General features: G+C 40.4%; 1 protein-coding gene across 2 annotated transcripts in view; it reads left to right on the top strand.

The window, feature by feature from the left end:
- SV2C (synaptic vesicle glycoprotein 2C) overlaps positions 1-13,197 on the top strand; it is a 91,905-nt gene that overhangs the window by 33,216 nt on the left and 45,492 nt on the right. For both annotated transcript variants that reach the window (XR_014517068.1, XM_083465299.1), the window contains exons 3-4: positions 3,147-3,327; positions 8,330-8,481. Coding sequence is in view for 1 of the 2 variants with exons in the window: in XM_083465299.1 (XP_083321425.1) it covers positions 3,147-3,327; positions 8,330-8,481 (333 nt within the window). In the remaining variant the exon portion in view is untranslated. The remainder of the gene's footprint in view (positions 1-3,146; positions 3,328-8,329; positions 8,482-13,197) is intronic.

Raw genomic sequence — 13,197 nt, forward strand, 5'->3', positions numbered from 1 at the left:
GTAAAGGGACCCCTGACCATTAGGTCCAGTCGTGACTGACTCTGGGGTTGCGGCGCTCATCTCGCTTTATTGGCCGAGGGAGCCGGCGTACAGCTTCCGGGTCATGTGGCCAGCATGACTAGGCTGCTTCTGGCGAACCAGAGCAGTGCATGGAAACGCCGTTTACCTTCCCGCCGGAGTGGTACCTATTTATCTACTTGCACTTCGTGCTTTTGAACTGCTAGGTTGGCAGGAGCAGGGACCGAGCAACGGGAGGTCACGCAGGGATTCGAACTGCCGACCTTCTGATCGGCAAGTCCTAGGCTCTGTGCTTTAACCCACAGCGCCATCCGCATCTTTGCATTGTAAAGCAATGTAGGAAGCATTGTAGGAAGAGACAATTGTCAGCAGAAAGTTGTCCTCATGCAACCCCTGAACATGCTGGTCCTTCATCCAGAATTTTCCCTGTTTGCCAAACAGGGGCTTCTGATATGACGTAGAGACATGACTGTAGAGTGATCCTATGGCCAATTACTGGCTGTAGGGTTTTTGTTTGTGAGTAGAATTAATCCCAGAACACTGCATGGGAAACACATTGTGTTGTTCAGTCACATGCACCATTCATAATCACTCTGAGCTTGGAGTATTGCCATAAAAAGTGCATTTCAAATTGCAGAGTCACACCAATTTGTTACCATGACAGGGTCGATTGAGAACTACGTGAATGCTGTTGCTGCATTTCACATCAAAAGTCTGAGAGGGAGAAAACGTATCAGAGGCACCTCAGTTTCAGAGAAAAGTGAAACCAGGCATTAGAGGCATTACAAAGACTTAACAAAGTAGGCTTTATCTCAGGCTTGTCAGTTAGGATTTTCGCTCTAATGCCAGAGGGAACTATCGGATAAGAGAAGATACCTTCAAAATAATACGTTCAGCGCTAGTACTAAAGCAATCCATCAGTGACTTCATATCATTACCTGGGATTAACTAGGTTTTCGATAACCCTGTTCTGTAGTTGCTGCATCATAGTATCTTATTTTTATAGTACGTAGTAGGGGGTGGTTTTTCTTTTACACTCAGGGTGAGAATAGAGACAGAAATACTATTTTTACTGTTCTGCAGTTGTCTTAATTGTAAAAAGTTGGACATAAATCAATATTTGTGTCCATCCAATTAAATGTTATAGTCTCTTAACTACCTGTTAATTTGGCTACTTGAGCAGTAGGGAAGAGACTGAAGTGTGGCATTGTGTGTGTTTAAATCAATAAACTGTTCATTCAGATATGGCTTTATCTGTGCCAAACTTATTCACAGTGTGGGATTAGAATAGCTCTCACCCACCTCATTTTAAGGCCGCTTTGGATTCTGATTTGTAAGTCACTTTGGAGTGGAACACAATGCATAGAAGGGATCAAGGCAACCCCCTACTAATAATTAGATATATTGGTATGCATTGTATTCTGTGTGCCACCATTTCAGTTTCCAAATATCAGGCAATCTGGAGATGGTGGGTAACTTGCAAGGCAGGTAAAAATTATTTTAAAATGCCATAAAGAGTATGTGCACACGCAGCTATGAACATGCATATTTATCACATAAACACATATGCATATGTGTGTGTGTGTGTATGTATGTGTATATATATATATATATATATATATATATATATATATATATATATATAGTTGTTTGTATACCTAGTGACCTCCTGAGCCTTTCTATCCCAATTCAGTCTCTGAGATTATGTGGATGAGCACTGTTAGTTCCCATTCTTCTGTGTTTCAGAAGCCCAGCTAACTTCAACTAGAAGCCAGCCATGTACTTTTACCAGTTCCATGCTGTGCAATAGTTTTGCTACTAAATGTTTCAGATGCCTCTTGAAGATCTTTTTATGCCAGCAGCCTGTTCAATGTTTTATAGTACTCATCAATTTTCTTGTATACTACCCTGATAATTTATATGAAGGGGCAGTCTATAAATATTTTTATAAATAAACAAAATAAATTTATATATACACAAACATACTTTTATATGTTTGGCTGCATCCTTAGACTTTTGGAACCCCCCTCTTTAAAGGCATGTTTATTGAAATTAAAATATTCTTGAAGCACAAGCGATAAAGCTGCAGAGTCATTACTATAATGTGCACTGTTATCAGAGAAAACAGCTGTAAGCAAGCATGATCTGTAGTGAGTTTTGTACACTGACCTATCAAGTTTCCCAGCATACAGAAACCTGATCCTCTCTTGTTCATTTCCTCCCTTTTGTTATTAAAGCAATTTAAATAATCCTAGTTTCTGAAACCATTTATAAAGGGTCACATTCTGAGAGCGCACACATGATTTGGAAAATAATCCTGTTGATAACAAAGTTTTCCTGCAACGTAGTTGCATTAGTTAATTGCATGGTATTGATTTATCCACATAACTAATTTTAGCCTGCTGTTTATGGAAAAATTCTGGGTAGGAGATGCTATGTAGAAGGGATAGGGAACGTCAGGCTCTGGGACCAAATATGGCCCCCCTGGCCACTCTGTCTGGCTCTTGGGACTTTCTTCAGCTCACATCCCTCACCTGCTCTGCTCCAGCTTACCCTCCCCCCAGCTTAATGTCCCCCTGAACTGTAATAATGTCTCTACCTTGCATGGATGTTGCAGTGGAAAGATGGAGAGGGCCAGTGAGGCGGCCAGTGTTGAACTAGGATCCGGGAGACCAGGGTTCACATCTCTGCTCAGCTATGAAGCTCACTGAGTGACAGTGAGTCAGGCACAGCCCTTCAGTCAACTTCACAGGGTTGTTTTGAGGGCAAAATGGGTAGGGGGCGGACCATGCACACTACATTGAGCTCCTTGTAAGAAAAGGTAGGCTGTAAACCTCTCAACCCCCAAATTTGCTTGCCTTTTCTTTTACTTTCTTGCTGCTGTGTGCCTATAACTAAAAAAAGTACAAAATTTGCTGTAAGTCAGAAACAAGGGATGCATATGAGAGGAGTGTTTTTTTCCTTTGCAAATCTGTACTCAAATTACTCACCTACAATAAATGTACATAGTTGTTTTGCAAGTAAATTGTGCCGTGTGTGGGAGCTGAGGAGGAACAGTGAATTAGGAGTTGATATTGAGAACTATGCAATCCTTCCTAATGTAACATATTCTCTTTTGTGTGTTGCAGGTAGCATAGTATACCTTGGGATGATGGTGGGGGCATTCTTCTGGGGAGGCTTGGCAGACAAGGTGGGAAGGAGACAGTCTCTTCTCATATGTATGTCTGTCAATGGATTCTTTGCCTTCCTTTCATCATTTGTCCAGGGCTATGGCTTCTTTCTCTTCTGTCGTTTACTTTCTGGATTTGGGTAAGCCCTTCCTTTATTCCTTCCATTTTCTAATTTAACTTTATCTTTCTCTGTTTTGGGGGAAAGCTTGTTCATTGTTGTTCCCATCCTGCTGTCAAGAGCCCAAAGAACGACTGAGGGTACAGTCAACACCTTGGTACTCACATGTTTTGGCTCCCAAACGCTGCAAACCCGGAAGTAAGTGTTCTGGTTTGTGAACATTTTTCAGAACATCCAACATGGCTTCTGCTCGACTGCAGGAAGCTCCCAGAACAGATTAAGTTCAAGAACCAAGGTACCACTGTATTGTGGTTGGGCTTTGTGTTTACTTAGACTTTCTCAATCTGCATTTGCTCTTGTGCCTCGCTGTCCAGACTCTAGGCTGTTGCACTGTGAGGGTGCCCTGTATGGATAAAGTCCATGCAAAGAAGGGGTCAGTGGTTAAAAAAAGTGAATACTGTTTTCCTTTGATCCACATTGGGATACTTAAAGTGGCATGGCTTGGCTGAAAATTACACTTGCACATCTGTCACTGTATGCCTGAAAGAAAAATTCACACACTGCATAGCTTAGGATTTAACCACCTTGCATTATTATCAGTGGTCATAAATGCAGAGCTGAGTATACTTTTGATATTTTACACTAAATTTAACATATTTAATGACACAATATAAATAAATAAAACAAAAAGTAGTAAGTTACAGTCCTCAAATAATATATATAATAAGGGAGACAGGTGCACTTCACCAGGGAGGGCATTCCACAAATGGGGAACCGCCACTGAAAAGGCCCTGTCACAGATCATCATCAACTGCATGTCCCCAGTGGCAGCACCACCAATGAAATCTCACTTGCTGAGTGTAAGATCCAAGATGGTTGATGTTGGGGGAGGTGCTCTTTTAAGTACTTGAGTCCCAAAATATTTAGAAGTTACTGCTTTCTTTCCATCTAGTGTGATACCTCGATTTGTTCAACTGCTTGAAGATTTGTGTGGAATACTGACATATCTGAAAATATTATAACATTGTAAAGTAATTTCTCAAGGGTGGTAACAGCGAGATTTAAGTAGTTGTTAAAATTGCAGCAGGGGAGGACATTTGATTTCAAACATTATAGCTTGCCTCTAGTAATGTACAAATAGAATAGACAGCTGTGCCTTGGAGCAGGATTTTGAATTGGGAAAATATAATTTATGTGAAGAAAATATTCCACTATTATAAGTTTAGACTGCTTAGCAAATCAGTTTCAACTATTAATAAGATATACTTTTGTGTTAGATAAACAGGGGTGACTGGAATATGAAAAAGTATTGGAGAATGTCTTCTTAAATAAGGTAACAGAAACACCATACATTTAAGGCACCCTTATACCACCTTAACTTTCATGGCTTCCCCCAAAAGGTCCTGGGAATTGTAGTTTGCTAAGGGTGCTGACCTCTCAGACGTACAATTCCCAAATTCTCAATGTCTGTTAAAATTGTATAAAGGTGCTTTCAATGTCTGGTGTGGATTTGACTGAGTAATGTTATCTGTAACTGCTGTTTTGGCTGCATATTGCTGATGCCTGCAGAAAATGGAAAGGGGATGAATGATAAATCGTGTACATATGCATTGGGTTTTCTGAATAACAAACCAAAGCTGAGCCAGGGAGGAAGGAGGGAAATAGAAAAGATAATTTTGGCACTAGGTTGGAGGGAACTGCTGAGAGGTAGTTTGGAGGTTATCAGATTTTGCAAAATGTGACCATCATTGTGTTCACCAATTCTTGGTAGAACTTCTGTGGCACACGAAATCATAGGGGTTCTAGCAGGGATTGCCAAACACACTGATGGGAAATTTTTCATGAAATGTTATGAATGAGAAGAACCTTATTGGATCAGATCAAAGCATTAGTCCAGGGATGGGGAACTTGTAACCCTCTCTGGGAAGACTTCAGTCCTGATCGTGGCCATACTAGCTGGGGCTCATGGGAGCTAGAGTCCAACAGCCTCTTGGGACCCTAGTTCCCTTATCCAGTCCAACAATCTGTTACCACACTTGTCAGTCAAATGCCATCTGACAAGCTTACAAGTAAGGCACAAGAGCAGCTTTTCTCTCCCATTTGATTCTCCCCAATGTCTTGTATGCAAAGATACATTGTTTATGAACATCAGGGTTCTATCTAATTATCATAGCTTGTCAGATGCTGATGTGGTTGCTCGAGAGAAAACAGGCAAAACTTAGTGCAAGCTATTTACAATGAAGTGTGTCATAAGTTCATGTCTGGCTGAATCACTAGCAGAATCTGGAAGTGGTGGGTTTTTGTACCTCCCCCAGCATAACAGTCACGTGACCCTCAACCTTCTCCGCCCCTCCCTGTGCCGAAACCTACTGCGCAGAATGGGCGCTGGCAAAGGGGTACTTCCCTCCTCTCCTGTTTGCTCAGGCTCGGTGTTGAAGCTCTCTCTAGCATCCCCTGGTCTCCGCACCTCCTCTCCACTGGAGGTGGGGGTTTCCTCCTCGCCAGAGGAGGAACTGCTTCGCAAGATTTTTGGAGGTTCCCTGTAACACAACTGCCCTTCCACCTCTCGGCTCTGAGCTGATGGTAGTCCCCTGACATGGCTGATATAAGTTGCTTCCAAAGTCTTTTCATTATACTAACATTCACTACAGAGAGTGAGTAGCAGGGATATGGGTTACAACTTAAAGAAGGGTATATGCCTATTTTGTAGTAGTGATTGTTTAAGATGCCTACCCCACAAAGAGCATTGAGAAATGTCCCTTTTTGTCCCTTGTGATCTGTCTTTACAAGCATACACACACCAGGATCCATTCTTTTTCTGGCCATTTTCTTTTCAGGAATCATTCTGTTTCTCTAATGCCAATTTCCAGAGTTTGGAAAGAATGGGGTGCTTTATTTCTGGGAGGAACACACATCGTTTTGGTCTTCGATTATTCAATGCTTTTGCTTAAAACCACAGAGTGATGTGGTATGCGTGTGTGTTTTGTGTTTATGAGCTGCAGCAGAGTACAAAATCTTGCAAAAAGGGACATCCATGCATACTTTCCCAAGTGCATGAACCAATCTTGTATAAAATAATGCAGGAGTACTTTCTCAAACGTTGGGTCAGCCAGGGTCTCGATAACAGTGCAAAGGAACTTGTCCCTTTTGCACAATACAGGGACCCAACGTTAGTCCCAGAGAGCCAAGACACATTTTGAAGTATTCAGTAATCAGTACCAAATGTACCAAAAGGAATCATTGTGAAAAATAGAAATACTTAGGTGGGGTGTAAAAATTTGTCCATTCTCAGGGCGCCATATTGCCAAAGTCCCCCCCTGTCTACTGAAAGCTGCTTGCTTTAACTTGCTAATTGCCCCCAAAAGGTGCTGCAAATGCTTGCTTGGAGAGTTGATTTTCAATAGGAAAACCATGGGAAAACTCCATTACCTAATACTATGCTACTCAACAGATGTTACTGGACTCCAACTCCCCTAAGCCCTAGCAAACATTGCCATTTTTTATTATTTATTTATGAATTGCCTTCTACGTGTGTGTTGAGGCAATTTACAAATGTCAGCCACATCCACACCATACATTTAAAGCATGTAGCTTTCCCCCAAAGAATCCTGGGAACTGTAGTTTGTTAAGTGTGCTGAGATCTGTGGCTCAGTAAAAGGTAAAATACAGTTCCCATGCTTCTTTAGGGGAAGACATGTGCTCTGAATGTATGGTATGGATGTGACCAATTGAAAACCTCTAAAAGCAGCAATGTCACGGATGGCCAGACATAGTAACCCAACACATTACATCAGATACCCCTGCATTATCGTTTTTAAAGTGGCTCTGGAGTAATAATTTGATCAGCTGAATGGTACATGAAATATACTAAATATTAAAACAGAAAATAGCAAAAGCTCCTCAGATATACAGCGGTAAATGTTTAATGCAGTCCCAGTCCTGATTCTGTTGTCCCACATGTCTTTTTAAGCATTATGGTCACTGCTGACATCAGAAATCAGAAGCTTATGGTAATCAAAGGCTTAATTTTAGATGTGAAGAACAGCTTATGTAGAGTGGGAGCTGCTTATCAGTTCTTGTATAGTGATGACAGAAACTCAGAAGTAACACAGTAGTAATGAATAAAAGTGCTCAGGTGCCAACTGCACTGCACTTGCCCATGGAATTTAAAAAAATAAACTTGAGTAAAATTCACCCAAACGATGTGAGAAACAGTACAATATATTATAACCTTTCAACATTTCTACAGTTTTGAATGATAGAGTTCATTAAGAGATAATGATTTAACAGTTGAGATTGTATTGCCTTCTGCATTTAAATTCAACATATGAGGTCTAAGAACACCCTGATGCAACAGAGGACCATGCAATAACAACTAAACTGTATAGTTTATTTCTTAACCAGAGTTTAGTCCAATAATTCTCAGACATTATTTGAATTTTGTTTGCCTATATCCTGAGTCATAACTGCAGCAAAAGATTTAGTGGCTGTGTTCTTCCAAGCTGCAAAGGCATGATTTGTTTTAAGCCTGTTTCTCTTGCTTCTCTTTTTTGCTAAGTTAATTTCAACAAGCCTCAAATCTTCAAACAGAGGGAAAAACAAACAATGTCTCATTTCTTCAGCAAGCTGGGTCCCCCCACAATGCTCTTACCTCATGTCACTGTAGCTTGGTGAGTGTCTGGGGTGGGATTGTCAAATAAACCATGGCCAAGCAAGATTATTGCATTCAGTCAAAATGCCAAACTAGACAAAACAAACCATGGTTTGTAAGCCAAAACAAACATTTCACCTTATGGTTGGTTGCTAGAAAATAAACAATGGTTAATGTGCTGGGCTGAGTTTGAACACTGAAGCAAACCACACTTTGACTAGGCAAACCATCACTTTGTGTTACATACACACTAGGCTGGTGTAGTGAAATAGTTGTTTTGCATGCTACCCATTAAAGACACACATAAAGACAGTGCTTGTTCATAGTTTCTATTATGGTTGTATTCAATTTATACTCTGTGTTTTCAATTAGGATTGGAGGAGCTGTTCCAGTTGTATTCTCCTATTTTGCTGAAGTTCTTGCTCGAGAAAAACGTGGAGAACACTTAAGTTGGCTTTGCATGTTTTGGATGATTGGGGGCATCTATGCATCCGCCATGGCCTGGGCAATCATCCCTCACTATGGTAAGAAGCATATTTTTTGTTGCATAAAGCTACTGCTATCAATGTACATAAATCCTAAGCCATAATCAATTACAAGGCATTTCAGTGTTAGAATTGATTGTTTTAAAGAAGCAGAATGTGGGGCAAACACTTTACAGCAGGTAGTGGTACTATTGTGATTCGACTTGTCCACACATTTTATGTTCCTAACATATGATTAACTTAATCTCTAAACAGACATTGGGGTGTGTTTATGAGAGCTATTTTGAAGAGTTCCTTTGTTTTGGCCTCTTATATATTGATAATTGCTCAGTCAGTTCCAGCTGGAAAAAAGGCCTGGTCGTACCCAATTGCTTAGAGGTATATCTCACTTGCATAGAGGACCATGCAAATATATATTTTCAAATCTGGTTTCTACTAGTGTCATTTGACAGAGAAAGGGGTTTATAAATGCATGAGGTCATATAAATATGCATACTCATAACAGTTTAATTTACTATACTTTTTTTAGTGTAGGATATTTTATAATACATGTAGTCTAAGGTGTGATGGCAAGTTTTATATATTTTATAATTGCAATAATACTTTTCTTTAGCAAAGCTGAGCATATAAGTAAAATTAAAAGTCATTTTTAAATTATCAAGAGTGAACAACAGTTGTTAACTTTTACAAAATATGCATTTTTAAAACTTACCTTAAGGCAAGGTATTTATATACATGATTACAATAAATTGCTTTCAAAGGTTACTTTGCTTTATTTTAGTGTAGATAACTTAGCATTTTTATTGCAATGTTGTCCTCTAACTTTTAAATGTCAGTACTTTGTAGCCTAGAAGTATTTAAAATACCTTTCTGCAATGCATTGAACTAATTTTCTCGTTGGACGAATCTGAGGCTTATCCTACAGCTCTAAGTCAGCCTAATTTAACCTTTCATCATTGATCTTCAGTTTCATATCTAGGAGCCCATCTGTGTTTTTTTGTTTGGTAGTTCCAAATGTTGTGGCAGATTCATTGGTCAAACTGGCCACCCCAGATCCTGGATAACAAAGGATGTAGCTTCTTTATCATAAAAAAATGCAGGCTGGGATACAGAAAACTTGCCACAATAATGATTCATTCAACTGACTCCCTCTTCAGGAGTGAACATAACTGGTATAACATAGACATTGGCTGTTGGACACAGACATAGCTTTAAAGACCTTGGTGATGCAGTAAATGATGGGCTGTGTTCGGATAGGAGATACAGGCAATACTGCTTTTGCAGTTTAGGGGAGAATCATATATATTGGAAAGGACAACCCATCCATGAGGCAAGGAATGCATTGCCTGCTGCCGCTACTGCTGTGTGTTCCTTGGAGGCTGGATCTGTCGCCTCTTCATCAGCTGCCTCCATGCTGTCTCCTCCCATCCCTAGGGATGAAATGGCAGGAGTTGCCCTCTGGGGTCTCCTGGACTCTTCACCTGCCTGGTGTGATTCAGAGCAGGCCCCTTTACCATCCATGATTACCTTTGATTCCCACTTCAAGGAACTGAAGTTGATAACATTGATTTGATTTTCTCATTTCCCGATGTAGATCTTTACCCATCCCCCTTGATCCAGGTGTAGACTTTGTTCCCTCCTTGTTGCCGATGTAGATCTTTATTCCCCACTTCTTCCTGATGTAGATTTTCACTCATCGCTTCTTCCCTGATGGGAGGGGGCACCACTTTAGGGTTCGCCCCAGGGGCCAAGATGTCTGGGGATGGCCCTGATTGGAAATCATGTTCCACACACAAAAAGAGTTGGGGGAGCAACACGGCTGCACAAGATCACATGCCTCCGTCCCTTGGACTGTGTCATTCATGCTAATGCCTGGTCTGCTGCACAGCCTAGCAAGAAACACCACTGGAATCTGCACAATTCTCATGTGGCTTTATGGCATCAGGTGTAGTGAATCCATGTGCTTGCCTCTTGAGGAATATTCCACCTGGAAGTTCCCTTGGGAAAAATAAGGCACTCCATTGTTTTCAGCATTAACTGTATCAGCAAATTATAAGGTCCTTGTTCTAGCTAAATTCCAATGAAAATAATTACGCAATACATAACACAAATGCTTATCTCTCACTTAGCATGAATTAAGGTACATATTGAGATGAAGCCTATTTATACTGGAGTTTGAATTTTTTAATGGAGGTATGTTATCATTCCTTGTAGCTCTTTGAGCTAAAGAGATTCGAGTACCAAGTCACACTGGATGCAGTGTTGGGCTGGATGGGTGCTAGTAAACTGAAATTGAATCCTTGTCAGATGGAAATCCTGTGGGTGGGTGGCTCCCAAGTGTGGGAATTCGGCACTTTACCTGTTCAGAATGTGGTTGCACTATCTTTGAATGAACATGTGCACAGTCTTGGAGTGTTCCTGGGTTTGTCACTGTTGCTAGAGGCCCAAGTCACCTTAGGATTTATCTTTAAGTACAGAAGAAATGTGTAGTGTATCTTACTGTACCACTTCATTAGGCAGTTGTATATTTATGCCATAAAATTTACACCTCAAAAGTGGTTTACACAATATAAAGCAGTAAAATCAATTTTAAAAATTGCAACCTTATTTTAAAACATACAAAACTTAAAAAACTAAAACAGATTAAAGTTACCGCAATTTTCTAAGCATTTGGGTAGGCTTTTCTAAACAGGAATGTTTTTAACTGGCACTGAAAAGAGTACCGTACTGCTTGATCTCAATAGGCTTGATCTCAATAGGCAGGGGGTTCCAAAATACAGTATTGTGGTATTGTTTTATAGTACATTATGCTATGTTTTAAATAAATAATACATTTGTTAGAATTTTAGAATTTAACACTCCTAGTCTGTTTATCTGTTCATTCCATATTGAACCCCAGCTACCCTGTGTGTGTGTGTTAATATGTGAATAAAGGAAAATTAATGGTGGCGGTGGAAAGTAGGGGGATGGAATTAGCTACTACAATCCTTGTATGTGGTGCAAGTGGTAGGGATTTTAGCTGTGATAATATTACGATGGAATAGTCAAACTGAGTGAGCCACCACAGCCTGTGGAAGAGAACTGACGTTATCCAGGATAGGTGAAAAATTTGCATGATTTTAGGTGGAAACTGTAAGTTAAATTATTTGTACTTTTTCTGTTCTCCTGCTGCAGTCCCTAGAGGGAGATTAGAATCTCTCTGATATGGTAGATCTCGTCGTTCATAAGGCAGGGATGTGCCTACAATGGTCCATAATAAAAGAATAGGAAATGATTTCACACCCTGCTGTCACAACAGCAGACTGTTCTTGAGAGATAGAAGCCAAAACTACTTCACACCTTGGAGAAGTGTTCCAAAATTATTTACTGAAGTTGCTGCTGCTGCACCAACACCAGATTGGATATCTGTAAAATGAAGAATAGAAAAAAAAAACAGTCTTGATTTTGTCTAATACTGAAGGTCTGTGTTCTTACTGGCATTGGACATGTGTTTAGCATGCTGAAACCAGACATCTTTTGTGTGTCATAAACACATGGACAAGTGCATATCCAATGTGGGGTGGGCAGTTTGTATTTTATATTTTATTTTATTTTATTAGATACCTCATCAGCCCTTTACTGTGACATCCCAGAGCAGGTTACAATAATTAAACATACAATGAAAAAACAATTGCCGATATAAAAGTAGGTTTTTTGGTTTTTTTTAAGAGTTCCAATAGAGATGCTGACTGGGATATGGACAACAGAGTTCTGAAACATTATTGCAGAAAATGTGTCCCACGGAATTGCTCAGGCCACAATAGGTTAAAAAAAAATGAAGTCAGGAAAAGAGAGTACTTTATTGGAAGATATAAAGGAAAGAATAATAATACCACTAGTTTGTGAGTGTCTAGAAGAGAATGAAGGAGTAACTACTACCCTCTCTTTCCCCCTGGTGGCCAATTCCAAATATTCTGTCACACACTGTAGAGCAAGGGTGGGCAACTTGAGGCTTCTGGGGGATTTTTACTTGATCTGGGGGAGGAGTTGCACCTCCCTGTACCCCCTGGCTACGCCCATTGGCGGCTTCTGCCAAACCTTAGAGCCCCTGATCCAGTGGATTTTCAGTGCAGGATTACACCATGATGCAAAGGGTTTCTTTTTGTGTGTCCCCCACCCCAATCATTTAAATGTTTGCCTTCTCTGTGGTTAGTAGCTTAAGTAGCATTTTAGCACATCTGCTTAATGAATGCTGAAAACATTTCATTTGTAAGCGCAGTAATTACCCTTTCCTGTGATTCTATAGGCTGGATAGGAAATAAAAGAGGGGAATTGCTTACCCAGATATGGTAAACGAGGAGTGGAAATCCTCTAAAAATAAAAGCCAAAGTATATATGGCAGTGCCAAAGTCAAACTAGATGGGACAGTGGAATATCATTGATTACCCCCCTCTCTCTCTCACCCCCCCCCCGCACACACATTTAAAAGGAGAAATCAGACACAAGAGCTGTTGATATAAACATCTCCCCACCCCCACCCTAAAAAACCCCTGCTGCTTTCTCTTTGGAGGATGTTATCCTTATGGTATTTGCGTTCTTTGCCTGTGGGCCAAACAACAACTTGTATGTGTTTTTGCTTGCATGTGTGTGTTGTGACAACAGTGGAAGTCTGTTGTTGCTGCAGCTCTGAGCTGATTCTTCCTCTCAACTCCAGGTTGCACCAGGAAGTTTTGGCCCCTCTTGGAAAGCTGGTCTTTGGCAGCTGCCTGACGATGC

Source organism: Podarcis liolepis (genome assembly GCF_965112155.1).
Source record: "Podarcis liolepis genome assembly, chromosome: 11".
Classification (NCBI taxonomy): Eukaryota; Metazoa; Chordata; class Lepidosauria; order Squamata; family Lacertidae; genus Podarcis; species Podarcis liolepis.